This window comes from Ailuropoda melanoleuca, chromosome 14, assembly GCF_002007445.2.
Source record: "Ailuropoda melanoleuca isolate Jingjing chromosome 14, ASM200744v2, whole genome shotgun sequence".
NCBI classification, from domain to species: domain Eukaryota; kingdom Metazoa; phylum Chordata; class Mammalia; order Carnivora; family Ursidae; genus Ailuropoda; species Ailuropoda melanoleuca.
The window spans coordinates 36,644,464-36,656,674 of record NC_048231.1 but is presented as its reverse complement, the minus strand read 5'-3'; the positions used below and the strand labels follow the sequence as shown (position 1 = coordinate 36,656,674).

Sequence of the window (12,211 nt, the reverse complement as noted above, 5' to 3'; positions counted from 1 at the left end):
CCAGATCTCTGTGAGCCTCAGTGTCCCTATGGGATGGGGGATGGATTTCCCAGCTGAGTGAGGTATTGGAGATGTACTGCCCATTGTGGTAGGTGCTCAGTGCAAAGCCGTGTCAGGAGCCTTCCACCGTGTGAAGGCAGGTGCAGGTAGACAGGACTGAATGTGCAGTGTCTGCTGCTGGGGGAGGGGTTTAGGCTAGGACGGGCTAGGGCAGGCTTCCAGGAGGAGGCAGGGGACACTGGCCTCAGGTGCCGACTTTACATGGGGGCCAGCACTGAATCTGTGGCGGGCACTGTGTGGGGTCATTGGCCATGCCCTCCCTCTGGGGCTGTCATGGGCTCAGCAGTGCCCCCTGGCCCTGAGCCTCGCCTTGTCTGAGGTCTTCAGTAGTACAGAGGAGCCACGTGCCTTTGGCTTCTTGGGAGGACGTTTGCTGGTCTTCTCAAAGGCCCCAGATAACACGCGATTTGTAGAGGCAGATGCCAGAGTGAAAGAGCCCTGGTTCTGGAGCCAAGCGGCCCAGGTTTGGTGGGGGCTGTGGGCACGTCGTCAGTCTGCTGGTCTGTGCAGTGGGTCTCCCAGGCCCTGTCCCATGCGCATGTTAGGAAGCTCACTTAGGAAGGGGTCTGTGACGGGATCCTGGCCGGAAGTGGGCTGGTGGGGCCCCGTGCCTCTCCTGGGTGGGGGAATCCCTTGTGGGGCCCCGAGGTGGGCAGACCCCCACCCTGCAGGCCCGTGTGGGGTGGTGAGCGGCGTCGGGTGGCCTCCTTGGCAGAGCCGGCCAGGGGCCCAGCTGCCCTCATCTTGTTGGTGTTTTCTTTTTGTCTCTCTGATGCTTCCCCGCTCAATTATTTACCCAGGGAATTTGGGCTTCTTCACTTGTGGTTTTGGCAAGGGCTTCACACAGATTCTTGCCCTGGTGGTCTCTTAGCCATTTAAGATAAACGGCCAAATCAAACGCAGGCCTTGCTGGGGAGTCAAGGCGAGCCGTGGGGCTGGGTGGAGGCAAGAGAGCTCCTGGCCCTGCGTCCTGGCTGTCAGATGGGGGAGGCGCCCCAAGCCGGCCTGAGGCATGAAGAGGGGTGCTGGGCAGTGCCAGGTTTTTCTTGGGGAGGGGTGTTCAAAGCCTTCTGAAAGGCCCTGGGGCTTATGTGCTATGTGCTTGATGCCCAGGTTGCTGAGGACGACCGTGGGCTGGAGAGAGACACCAGCTGGCCGTCTGCCAGGCCGCAGGTTAACCAGTGCCCAGGTGCTCAGAGGTAGACGGAGGTGTCCAAGGCCTGTACAAACAGCCCATCCTGATATAGCAGACAGTGGTGGCTTGGAGCTTCCCAGATCCTCCAGAGTGGGGGGTGGCCCAGGTTTTTGGGAATGAATCCCCAAAGGGAGCCAGCTCCGGAACACTCCAGAAGCCTCCACATGGTGGGTGGGGGGCTTCCTGGGCACAGGGGCCCTGACAAGGTCTTTTGGCCCCCCCAGGGATGGGAGTCTGGTCCCAAGACAGCCCATCCTGGCAGCTGTGGAAGGAGGACCCCATGAGGCCCCCCACCCACTTCCCTGGCCTCTTGCCCCCTGCTTGTGCCTGGTCGCCTTCCCTGCCGGGCCTGGCACCCCGGGGCCTCCCACTCTGGAAGGGTGGCCTGCAGCCCTCTGCCCTGGGCCCCTGTCCCACACCCCGGGTCCCTTGTACAGTCCAGGGCCCGACTGACCAGTCTTTTTTATTGTTTTTTCTCCAGGGCCGTGCAGGCCTGCCCAGCTGCCAGCGACGGCCCCCATAGCTGCCTCCTCCCACCCTCACTCATCCGTGATCACTCCACCTCTGCGCACCCTGGGCGCTCTGCCGCCCTGCTTCCCCCTGCCGTGCTGCAGCGCGCGCCCAGTCTCGGGTGACGGGACTCAGGGTGAGGGTCAGACGGAGGCTCCCTTTGGATGCCAGTGTCAGTTGTCAGGTAACAGACGGCCGCGGTGGGGGGGGCGGGCTCCCAGGGATGGCGGGGTGTGCCCTGGGCCGTGCTGGCGGCTGCCTCTCCCAGGTGGGCTGGGCAAGGTGGGGCCCCAGGGAGGATGTGCAGTTCCACCCCTAAAGGCATTTTGGGGGGCACAGGGGAAGTGGTGAAGCACGTCAGCGTGTCCCTGTCCTGATCGGTCAGGAGGTCCTCCGACGCCCTCCGCCCGTTCTGAGTGTCTCACTCCCAGAATGCATTCCTCCAGCTTCCAAATTTCGTCTCTTTGGGCTGTTTAGCTAAAGCTTAATTGGATAACACTTAACATCTGAGGTTTTCTTCTGCCCTCGCCACTGCCATCCCCCCACCCCAGTCACGGCCCCCCACCCTGAAGACAGCACTGGGGGGAAGACTCCCTGGTCGTCTGTGCACATTGCTGGAGCCGTCCAAAATGCTGAGTTTCTCTTTGCCAGAATGTGTTGCCTATTAACTTTGAGACAAAAAAGTCACTCCGAAGGAGCCTTTCAGCTGTGGCCGTGGGAGGAGGTGAAGCCTTGTGGGGTGCCTGTGGGGTGGGGCCATGCTCATCCCTCCTGTGTGCCTCTCTGCAGGTCTGTCTGCCCATCATACAGGTGGGCGGACGGGCAGCCAGAGCACAGCGCCCCCCACCTCTCTTTCCAAACACAGCCCAAACTCCTGCTGTGGCCTGGGGTCCCTGGATTTGTGGGCACAGGCCTCCCACCCCAGCCTCTCCTGCTCAGGGCCTGGTGCCAGGAGGCTGACACCCACACAGGTGGTGGTGAGCACCCCGAGGTCTGGCTTCGGGGCAGGGGCCAGGAAAGGCGGTGGGGGGGGTGCACAGAGCTGGGGCCGATTCAGTTTGTCCCAGCTTTGTCACTGGGCACCTTGCAGGCTTTCTCTTGATTTGAGTAGTGAAGGGAAAATTATTTTTCTGGGACAGGTTTTGCTTTAATTGAAGCTGTCCCAAGGGACAGTCCCTGGTGGAGCCATAGCTCTGCAGAGGGCCACAGATGGCCCCAGCTCTGGGCACGAGAGCCTCCTAGACCTTCCTGCTGGTGGTGTGGCCTGTAGCCTTCAGCAGCTCCTGCCGTGGCGTATGGTGGCGTCCTAGGTACTGGGCTAATGCCTTGAATGCACAAAGCAAAGACGAAAATTGTCCGGGAAGGAGTCAACGCTGCGGGCAAAGAAGCCCGCTCCTTGCCCAGGGCTGCCCGAGCGCCCAGGGTGATTGGGGCTCCCCGAGCGCCCAGGGTGATTGGGGCTCCCCTCCTAGCTCTGTCGGGCTGTGCTGTGATCTCTGCTTCTGAGCGAGGGATGCCTGCTTCATCTGGGTGCTTGCGCTGCTCTCCTGGCTTCCTGTAATTAGCGCTGCAGCCCCTGCGGCCACGCGGGGGGGGGGGTCGCGCTATCAGAGATCAGCCTGAGTGTTTCCAACTAGACTTGGTCAAGTTCTGTGGTACAGAAACATGACTTCCCTGGCAGAGGAGCGCCCGGGGCTTGACTTAACCTTCTGTTGGCTCTGGTAGCAGCACGTCCTCCCACGCTTGCCCTCAGCCACAGCTCCACCCCCTTCCTTCAAGGGACCACGTGTGGGCCTACTGTGTGCAGGATTGCGCTGGGCCTTTTGTGCGCATTCTTGAATTGAATTCCCATAGTGACCTGAGGAGGTAGGTTCTCTTCTCCCCACTTTACAGATGAGAAAGTGAGGCTCGGAGATGTGGAGTTCTCATAGCCCACGTTCATTCATTCTTTCATGAAAGGCCCTTTCTGGAGCACCTCGTTTGTAGGCGCTGCGCAAACCAAGGTGGAGTCAGGCACAGTGGGTCCGGCCCTCCGGCAGCTTGCAGGGGTGGAGATGGGGAGAGTGGGAATGGGGACCTGCAGAGAGGACTCTTGGAAGCGGAAGGAGGGGCAGAGGTGGGATTTGACCCTGTCTGGTCATCCAGAAACTGCTTCATCGCTGTTATTGGCTCATCTGGCTTAGAGTCCCTCTTGGGTTTTAGAACTTGATGCTACGAGGGCTTAGAGTCCCTGAGCTGCCCCCGAACTGACGTCGGTGCCCAGGGAGAGGAGTGAGGCAGGGTGGGGACTGTTCCTGGGGTCTCTGGGACCACCCTTCCCAACCCTCCTCGGAGGCCTGCTCTCGGGCCTCTGACGTTTGGCCGAGATTTCTAGCGCTGTCCTCTTTCACTGTTGGAGCCCCTTTAATTAGCCTGCTTGAGGTTGTCCCTCCATACTTTCCGATCAGTTTCAGTACCTGAAAATATCCTGTTCCGGAGGTTTTTGTCCCTTTGTGGCTTCTGTCCCTGGCACTGGGCTGTTTGCTGAAGTGTTTTTAGTGCCTGTTTAATTAGTAGTTGGAATGGAGTCATTAAATTCGCCGTAACCCGTTAGGAAGAAGCAGTCCTCTGTAAAGACGGAGAGGGGCCACCGTCCTTACTTTGTTTTGTCTCTTTTCAGATCAGGACGCACTGAACCTATCTCTTCAAATTAATACGGAAAACCCGGGAGTAACCGTGTTTCACACAGGTTAATTGCATGCCCGTGAAGGCATTCACAGTTATTTATAGAAGGATGTGATTTTATGGGGGAGCAAGCCACGCAGGTTTGTGTGTTTCTGTACCTCTCTGGCTGGCAGCATCCCAGACAGCCCCGCCTCCCGGGACCTCCACCCTAGACCTTCTGACGGTCACGGTAGGGAGGAGGGACTTGGGCTTTTCATTGCTTTTTGACTCTGCTGAGATATTGGGAGGGCTTCGAGTCTGGGCGTTCCTGGAAATGGAAGTTTTTTTTCCTGAGAAATTTCACGTAGGAACTTCTCCAGGGCGCCCGTGGAGTTGAGAAGCTGGGGCTGTGATCCTGGCCCTCGCTCCACCTGGCTGGTGACCTTGAAGAAGCCGATCTCCCTCTCTGGGGCTGTTTCCTCTTCTGTAATAAAAAATATAAATGCGTCTACACACGTAGGTACGTGTGTATCACATGATACATATGTAACGTTTAAAAATGAGACTGCACATTTGACTTCTAAACTGGTCATGTCGATCCGTTTCAGTTACTGGCTGTTGTGGATGCCTGGGCACATGACTTGGCTCAGGTCCCCAGGCAGGGGTGGGGTGTTCGGAGACCGGTTCGGAAACCTCTGGGCCTTGGCTCCCCTGAACCTTTCCGCATTCGGGGTTTCCATGACTGTCAGGCTGTCATCAGAGTGTATCCCCTGCCTGAGTGAAGGCTGCTGTTCTGTATGGTTTTGTGACCTTGGGCAAGCTGTTTTCCTCCCTATTCCTCAGTTTTCCCACCTATAAAATGGGGGTGATGATAGTTTATGCCTTGAAAGCTTGTTTTGAGGATCAAATGAGGTCATGTATAGCAGGTGCTGAGACCGGTGCCTCACGCAGAGTGAGCCCTGTGGAAGTTCTGATTCATGCTTGAGTAGAATGGGTTTTATAGCAGTACACAGTTACGTGTCTGAAATTTTACATCAGGCTGGATCTCCAGGTTCCATCCTGAAAGGCATTTAGCCTCTTGGCTGGCTCAGATCATGTAGCAGCATCATGAAGTGGAAAAGGATATTTAAAAGCCACAAATGGTCATCAGCTACCGTGATTAATACATGTGCTCGGTGAAGTTCAAGGTCTCACGCAAGAACACACAGGATCCCAGCTTGGGGAAGTGGAAGTGTTTGGATTTAATAGAAGGAGTCAGTGGCAGTCATTAGTAGATGCTGAAATCGCAGGGCAATCTTGTAAAGTTAAATTCAATTTACTTTTCTACTGAAATTGCTTGCTGTGTTATTTAACTAGTCTGGGGTTTCTTGGCATGGGTTAAAGGGACAATAAAGATAAAAGAATACCTGTAAGTAAATAGTAGGGTGTAACAGTAGAATCTGTCGTGGTCTCCTCCTTCAATTATATCCCAGTGTTCATTTGTGTTGGTTTTTATAACCGGAGCCATCCAATGGGACACTGTGGAGCAGACCACCCTAGCTGTGGAAGCTTGATGCAATTAATACAGTCTGTCTGGAAAGTGGCCTTATTTCTGGAAGTTTTATGTTAATGATATGGTCTGTGCTTTGCACATTTCGTACCAGAACGAGAAGCACGCTGTAGTTTCATTCTGAACTGGGTTTAATTAACACCGGAGGATCAGTGGGAAGCCAAAGGGTGATGCGGACCGAGATGGCAGCGCCTGCCAGGCCCCTGCTGGTGCACCGCCTCTGTTCTGGTGCAGGGGGTGCAGGGGCTCCCCAGTAGGGCATGAGAGCCTCCGTGGAGACTCTGGAGGGAGGGGTGAGTATGGGGTGGGGGAAGAAGAAGAGAAGTGAGTGTGGATGAATGTGTGTGGACAGAAGCACTCCGTCTGGGGAAGGTTCGAGACGTGCTCTTGTGATTCCCTCTGCAAAGTCGCGTTTGCTGTGAGTCTTTCGGGGCTAACCAGGTCCCATTGTCAATGGGGGTTGGCTCACTGGAGGAAAGGGGCTCTCAGGAGAGTCATTAAAAATTTAAAGAGTCATCTGTATGCCTTGCGATGTCTACATTACCCGGGGGGCTGGTGGTCCGGCATTTACAACCCGTGGGTGATTCTTGCATGCCTGTTCAGTGGATTCTAGTCTGGTGTCTGCCTGCTTCCTGGGATCACACCACTGCAGAGTTTGCTCTGGACCGCCTGTCTTTAAACCCAGATGCCTCCTTTCGTAATTGGGGGAGGTACCCGGAGAAGCCGCTGAGCGCTGCAAGGCCCCAGGACGGAGGACTCTGACTCTCCAGGCTGGTGGAGGTGGCAGAGGGCAGCAGGGCTTGGGAGAAATCCAGGAGAGCCCACCGTCCGGGAAGTCACATCTGCTCCAGCACCTACAGGGGCCAAGGGCACTGCATTTCCGGGGGCCAGAAGGAGTGCAGTGCTGCTTGTGGGGGGACCGGTGGGGTGAGGGGAGGCGCAGGGGCACCTACCAGAGTGACTGTCCTTGGATAAAAGGGGTCCCAGCAACATCCCGGAGAGGAGACCGCTGCAGCCCTGCCAGATTCTATTTCACTGCGAGCCGGCCCTTCAGACGTTCTGAAGGCACAGCCAAATCAACGAATTCTGTTCAAATCCGCACAAGATGTTGCTGTTTTTCTGCTCTGACAGGAGAGGCATTTGGAAGTGCAGTTTCTTTCTTTCTCTCTTTCTTTCTTTTTTTTTTTTTTATAGCTGTCTTAAAAAGGAGTTTGGCTGTTTAGCACAGCTGGTGCTCATTACATTATGCACTGGCAATAAAATAGCATGTGTAATTAATTTTTAATGCAGCACTGGATGCAGCGCTTTAAAGCAGTTAGTGGATGTGAGGAACCAGCACTGGCCACCGACATCCGAGATCTCGGAGCAGGCGGCCACGTTCTGCAGTTTTGAAGGGAATCCGAACGTGGCAGAGGAGGCTGGGGGCCCTCCACGTGGCGGGGGTGGAGCAGTCCGGAAATGGGTTGTCTTCAGGTGACCTGCGGCTTCAGTCTGTCTTGGATGACGTAGGGCCGGGGGTCCGGGAGATCAGCCCATCCGACGCCTCCATCATCTAGACGGGTCACTGAGGTGGAGACTGTGACACGGGCTCTGTGCCCGTCAGGCTCTGCCCACCAGGCCGCACTGCCCCTGCTTGCGTTCAGACTGGAAGCTAGGGAAGGACACTCCTCATCCTGATGAAGGCCCATGAGGCTCGCAGTCTGATTTGGCAGCGGAGCGATGGTTTCCTCTGAGGAGCCCTGCACGTTTAGCTTCTTGGACCCTCAGTTTTGCCACCTGCAGTTGGAACACGCCTCCGTGTGTCCTCGGTTTAAGACGTTCTCTGGTTGTGCTTTGATCACTGGCTGCCCCGTCCCTTCTCGGGGCTCTGTGCATGGACTCGTGTTTGAAACGAAATGTCACTGTGGACACGTACTGCTGGGAGGGCTGTCGGCAGCGTGGGAAGCTGCAGAGGTGGGACCGTGCTTGGTGCCTGCCCTCAAGGTGCCTGACCGAGAATATGTTTACTCTGGGCTAGCCACCTCCTCTCCCCGAGCCTCAGTGTCCTTCCCTGTGAAATGGTGACACTAGGCGTACCTGCCCATCGTCCCTGCACTGGAGGTTCCACTAAATGGCCACTGTGTTGGGGTGGCCGCAGCCGAGCACCAGCGTGTGGGGAAGCGGAGGCAATGGGAGGTGTGAGAGGCAAGGAGGAGGAAGCTGGGCTGTTGAGAAGCCGTGGGTCCCCCAGCCCGAGGCCCCATGACGACGACTTGGCTGCCATCTCTTTGCAAGTTTGCTGTGTGGGAAATCACCGCCATCACTGTTCCTGTGATGTGCCAGGGTTTTCTGCAGGCCTACTATGTGCCAGCACTGTCCTGGACACTTTGCACACTTCGCTTAGGCCACCCCATCCTCATAACTCCCCTAAAAAGAGGCAGCCCCCCTTTTGCTCATGAGGATCCTGGGGCTCAGAGCTTATAGCTCTTTCCTCCTGCCTCCTATCGGGCTGCAGAGTGGCTCAAACAGGGGCATTGGAAATTCAGCTTGCGGTGGGAAGCCAGACCACATTCAGACATGGTCGTGGGAGGGTCCCCACGGTCTTCCTTCATTCACTGGCTGTGCTGCCGCCTGATCTGGGGGAGGACACGAACTCAGCAGGATTCCTGCTGTGGTAGCTGGACTGCACAAGACTACCTTTCTGTGCAGAAGAAACCTGAAAGGACTGAGCTTCCGGGAGCAAGGCGGGTCCTGCAGATCCTCTGGGGTTTTCCTGATGGGGAAGGTGAGGCCGGAGGTTGGAAATCTTCCAGCGTGTGACCAGTGACACACGCGGATGTGCGTGTTAGCCAGGAGAGGTCCTGCTGACCTGGCAAGCCTCTTCGACCTTGGGGTGCTCTTGAGGGGTCCGAGTTGTGAGTGACTTACGGGGACACAGAGAACCAACCCTCAGTCCACCAAAGGGAACTCTGGCATGAAAGAAGAGGTCTGGGGCACCGGGAAAGATGTTCTCATCTCATCACCCTCAGATTGGGTTTCTGGGGTCTGGCTGGGAGGCAGGGACCTCGTAGCTGCCCTCACCATGGCCTGTACTGGGTCCATGTAAATCCGCCTCTCTGGGTTCCCAGAGCCCAGGCAGGCACGTCCCTCTTTGTAGGTGCTCAGGAAATGCTGGTAGACGGGGAACACCCAGGAAAGGTCATATTCATGTCTGCGAGAGAAAGAAGAGACACAGAGTGCTCTTAGCCACTCACTTTGTGTGTGTGTCTGTGTGTTTAAGATTTTATGTTTAAGTAATGTTTACACCTAACGTAGGGCTTGAACTCACAACCCCGAGGTCAAGAGTCCCGTACTCATCCACTGAGCCAGTCTGTGGCTCCACCTCCTAATTTTTGTACGTGGTCCGTTAGTAGCAATTTTTCTTCATTGGAGAGAAACAAACTTTGGTCCTTCTTAAAGCCTGAGGTGTTCTTGGTGTTGTCTTTTTTTTTTTTTTTTTTGGTGGGGGAAGCAAAATGTACTTGACTTTTTAAACCCGAGGGCCAGGCAAGGCGGAGGGGCTGTGTGCTGTACATATTTCACAATCAAACCCAAATAGTCTAAACCATGAAATATAGTTTATCCAAACATAATCAAGGCTGGCCAATTTAATCCAGAAGTCAGTGGGGAGAAATCCTTGGTGGGCAGGGGTCCGTCTGGGTGGGATTTCACACACAGCCTGCCCTCACACCTGAGGGGGGCTGTTGCCTGCTTATCACTTCAGGCCCCTCCTTAGGGGCTGGCATGTGTCCATGGTGTGTGGTCGGCGGGGGTGGAAGCATCAGGTGTGGCTAACCCTCGCACCAGGGTCCCTTCTTACACTTGGCAATGGGGCCACCAGGTTACAGTAAGGTTCCATTTCTGTGCCCCCACTGTGTGTCAGGCCATCTGCAGGGGCCTTCCTAGATCTTCAGGCCTCCCAGCACCTTCTTTCTGAGGAGATAGCCTAGTCTATAGCTCACAGTTGAGGAGACACACCAGAGAGGGCTGGTGGAATGTGCCCGAAATTGCACAGCTGGTGGACAGCAAAAGTGGGATTTGAACCTGGGTCTCCCTGGGTCTGGGGGACACAGCCTGCTCCTATCCTTGCTCTCTGGCTCCCAGACAGCCTTCCTGCTGGCCTTGTACCTGGCAGGTGTGAGTGGGAGCCCTGGAGGGAGAGGCGCGAGCTTCTGAATCTCGGGGTACTGCAGGCCTGGCCCCAGCCCTGGATAATAGGAAGGCCGGTACTTGATGATTTCAGTGGAAGGAGTCAGAGGGTCAGGACTTCTTGAAAGAGGTTAATGCGAAAATGGAGCCACTACCTGCAGAGACGGGCATTTGGAATCTTTTCATAAAGCCAGACATTTTTAATGACTGCCTTTGTTAATAGGATGTGCGGAATGGCCGATGGCACAGGCCCATGGGGCGCTGTACTTAGCCAGCTCCCCTGATGCACCCTCTTCTCGAGTTTCCTTGTGCTTTAACAAGTGCCTCCTTTTAGTCTTGATTTGATAGTAAAAGGAGCCGTTGCTTGAGGGTCCACCGTGAGTCCCGGGCTCTGTGTGCACTTTTCACGGATTCTTTCTTGCCACGGTGTGAGGATAGGTCTGTCGGATTTTTTTTTTTAATTGTGGTGAAGTATACAAAAGTTATCCTTTTAACCACTTTTAGGTGTACAGTTCAGTGACATTAAGTACATTCCCGCTGTTGTGTGTTCTGCTCCCACCGTACATCCATCTCCAGAACTTTCTCGTTATCCCACACTGGAACTCTGTTAGCCCCATGAAGCGCTAACTCCCCATCTCCCCCTTCCCGCATTCTACTTCCTACCCCTGTGAGTTTGACTCCTCTGGGTGTCACATAGAAGTGGCATCAGACAATATTTCTCCCCCCGTGAGTAGCTCATTTCACTCGACACAGCGAGTTCAAGGTTCATGCGCGTTGTAGTTCAGGTCAGGATGCCCTTCCTTGGAAAGGCCGAGTAACGTCCCTTCTTGTGGATACACCGCATCGTGTTTGTCTGTTGGTCCTGGGATGGACCCTGGTTTGTTCCCACCCTGTGGCCGCTGTGAACCGTGCTTCTATGAACATGGGTGTGCAGCCACTGTTTGGAGACCCTGCTTTCAGTTCTTGCGGGTGTACACCCAGAGGTGGGATGGCTGGACCACGTGGTATTCTGTCTGACTTACTGGGGAACTGCGCACCTGTTCGCCAAAGCGGCAGCCACACTTTACGTGGTGGAATGTGAGGGTCCGGAAGGGAACGGGCTCTTGCTGAGCTCAGACGCAGCATCAGTGGCCAGGCTCCCATGACCACCTCCCTCAGTACGTTTCCTTTGAGGGTCTCACCCTGGGGTAACGGCCTCTTGCGTTTCTCCTAAGTGCTTCCCAGCGACGGCCTGTCTCCCAGGCTGCTGATTTTTAGCAGTCAGCTAAACATTTTGCTAGCTTGAGAATTTGGGGAAGAAAATTCTGCAAGTGGACAATTTTCACTTTTCTTTCTCCTGTGTCCTTAGGGTGCTGGTTTGGGCTCGGTTTAGCAAAAGAGCCATGTACTTTGGAGTGGGAACACCTGAGAGTAAGGGTGAGCCGGGGTCCCGCCCCTCTCAGAGCCTCTCTGGGTCCCTGTCTCCTGGGGATCACTATGCCAGCCTTGCTTTCCCAGCTGGGCTGGGAGCAATCGCAGAAGAGGCATCCTGAGTTGGATCATAGGGTGACTTCTGTGATCATGTGGCCTCAGGTCCTTTGTGTCAGAGGGAGGGTAATCGTGAGACTGCAGTGAGGATTTGTCTGTGGGGCTGTGGTTTCTTTTGTCCTGTATTAGTTCCTAGGGCTGCCACAGCTAATGGCCACAGGCGGGGGCAGGGGGTGACTTCCAACAACAGAAGTTTGTCACCTCACAGTTCGTGAGGACAGAAGTCCAAACTCAAGGTGTCAGCAGGGCTATGCTCCCTTGGGGGGCTCCGGGGGCAGATTCTGTTCCTGGCCTCCTCCAGCCTCTGGTGGCTCCCGGCGTTCCTGGGCTGTGACCGCATCCTCCAGCTCTGCTTCTGTGGTCGAGGCCTCATCCTTGGGGCCTGTCTTCTCCTCTCCCAGACAAGGAAAACTGAAGAACAATTGTCATTCCATTTAGAGCTCACCCGGATAATCTAGGATGATCTTATCTCAAATCCTGAACTTAATGACCTCTGCCGTGAGCCTTTTTCCAAATGCAGTCACAGTCATAGATTCCAGGGATTTGGTTATGGACATGGC

The 12,211-nt window shown here is 55.4% G+C and overlaps 1 protein-coding gene across 1 annotated transcript in view; it reads left to right on the top strand.

Moving 5' to 3' along the window:
* Positions 1-12,211, top strand: part of BCL11B (BAF chromatin remodeling complex subunit BCL11B) — a 96,514-nt gene that overhangs the window by 38,648 nt on the left and 45,655 nt on the right. Inside the window, 1 exon segment of the mRNA XM_034643069.1 lies at positions 1,737-1,949. Coding sequence (XP_034498960.1) covers positions 1,737-1,949 — 213 coding nt within the window.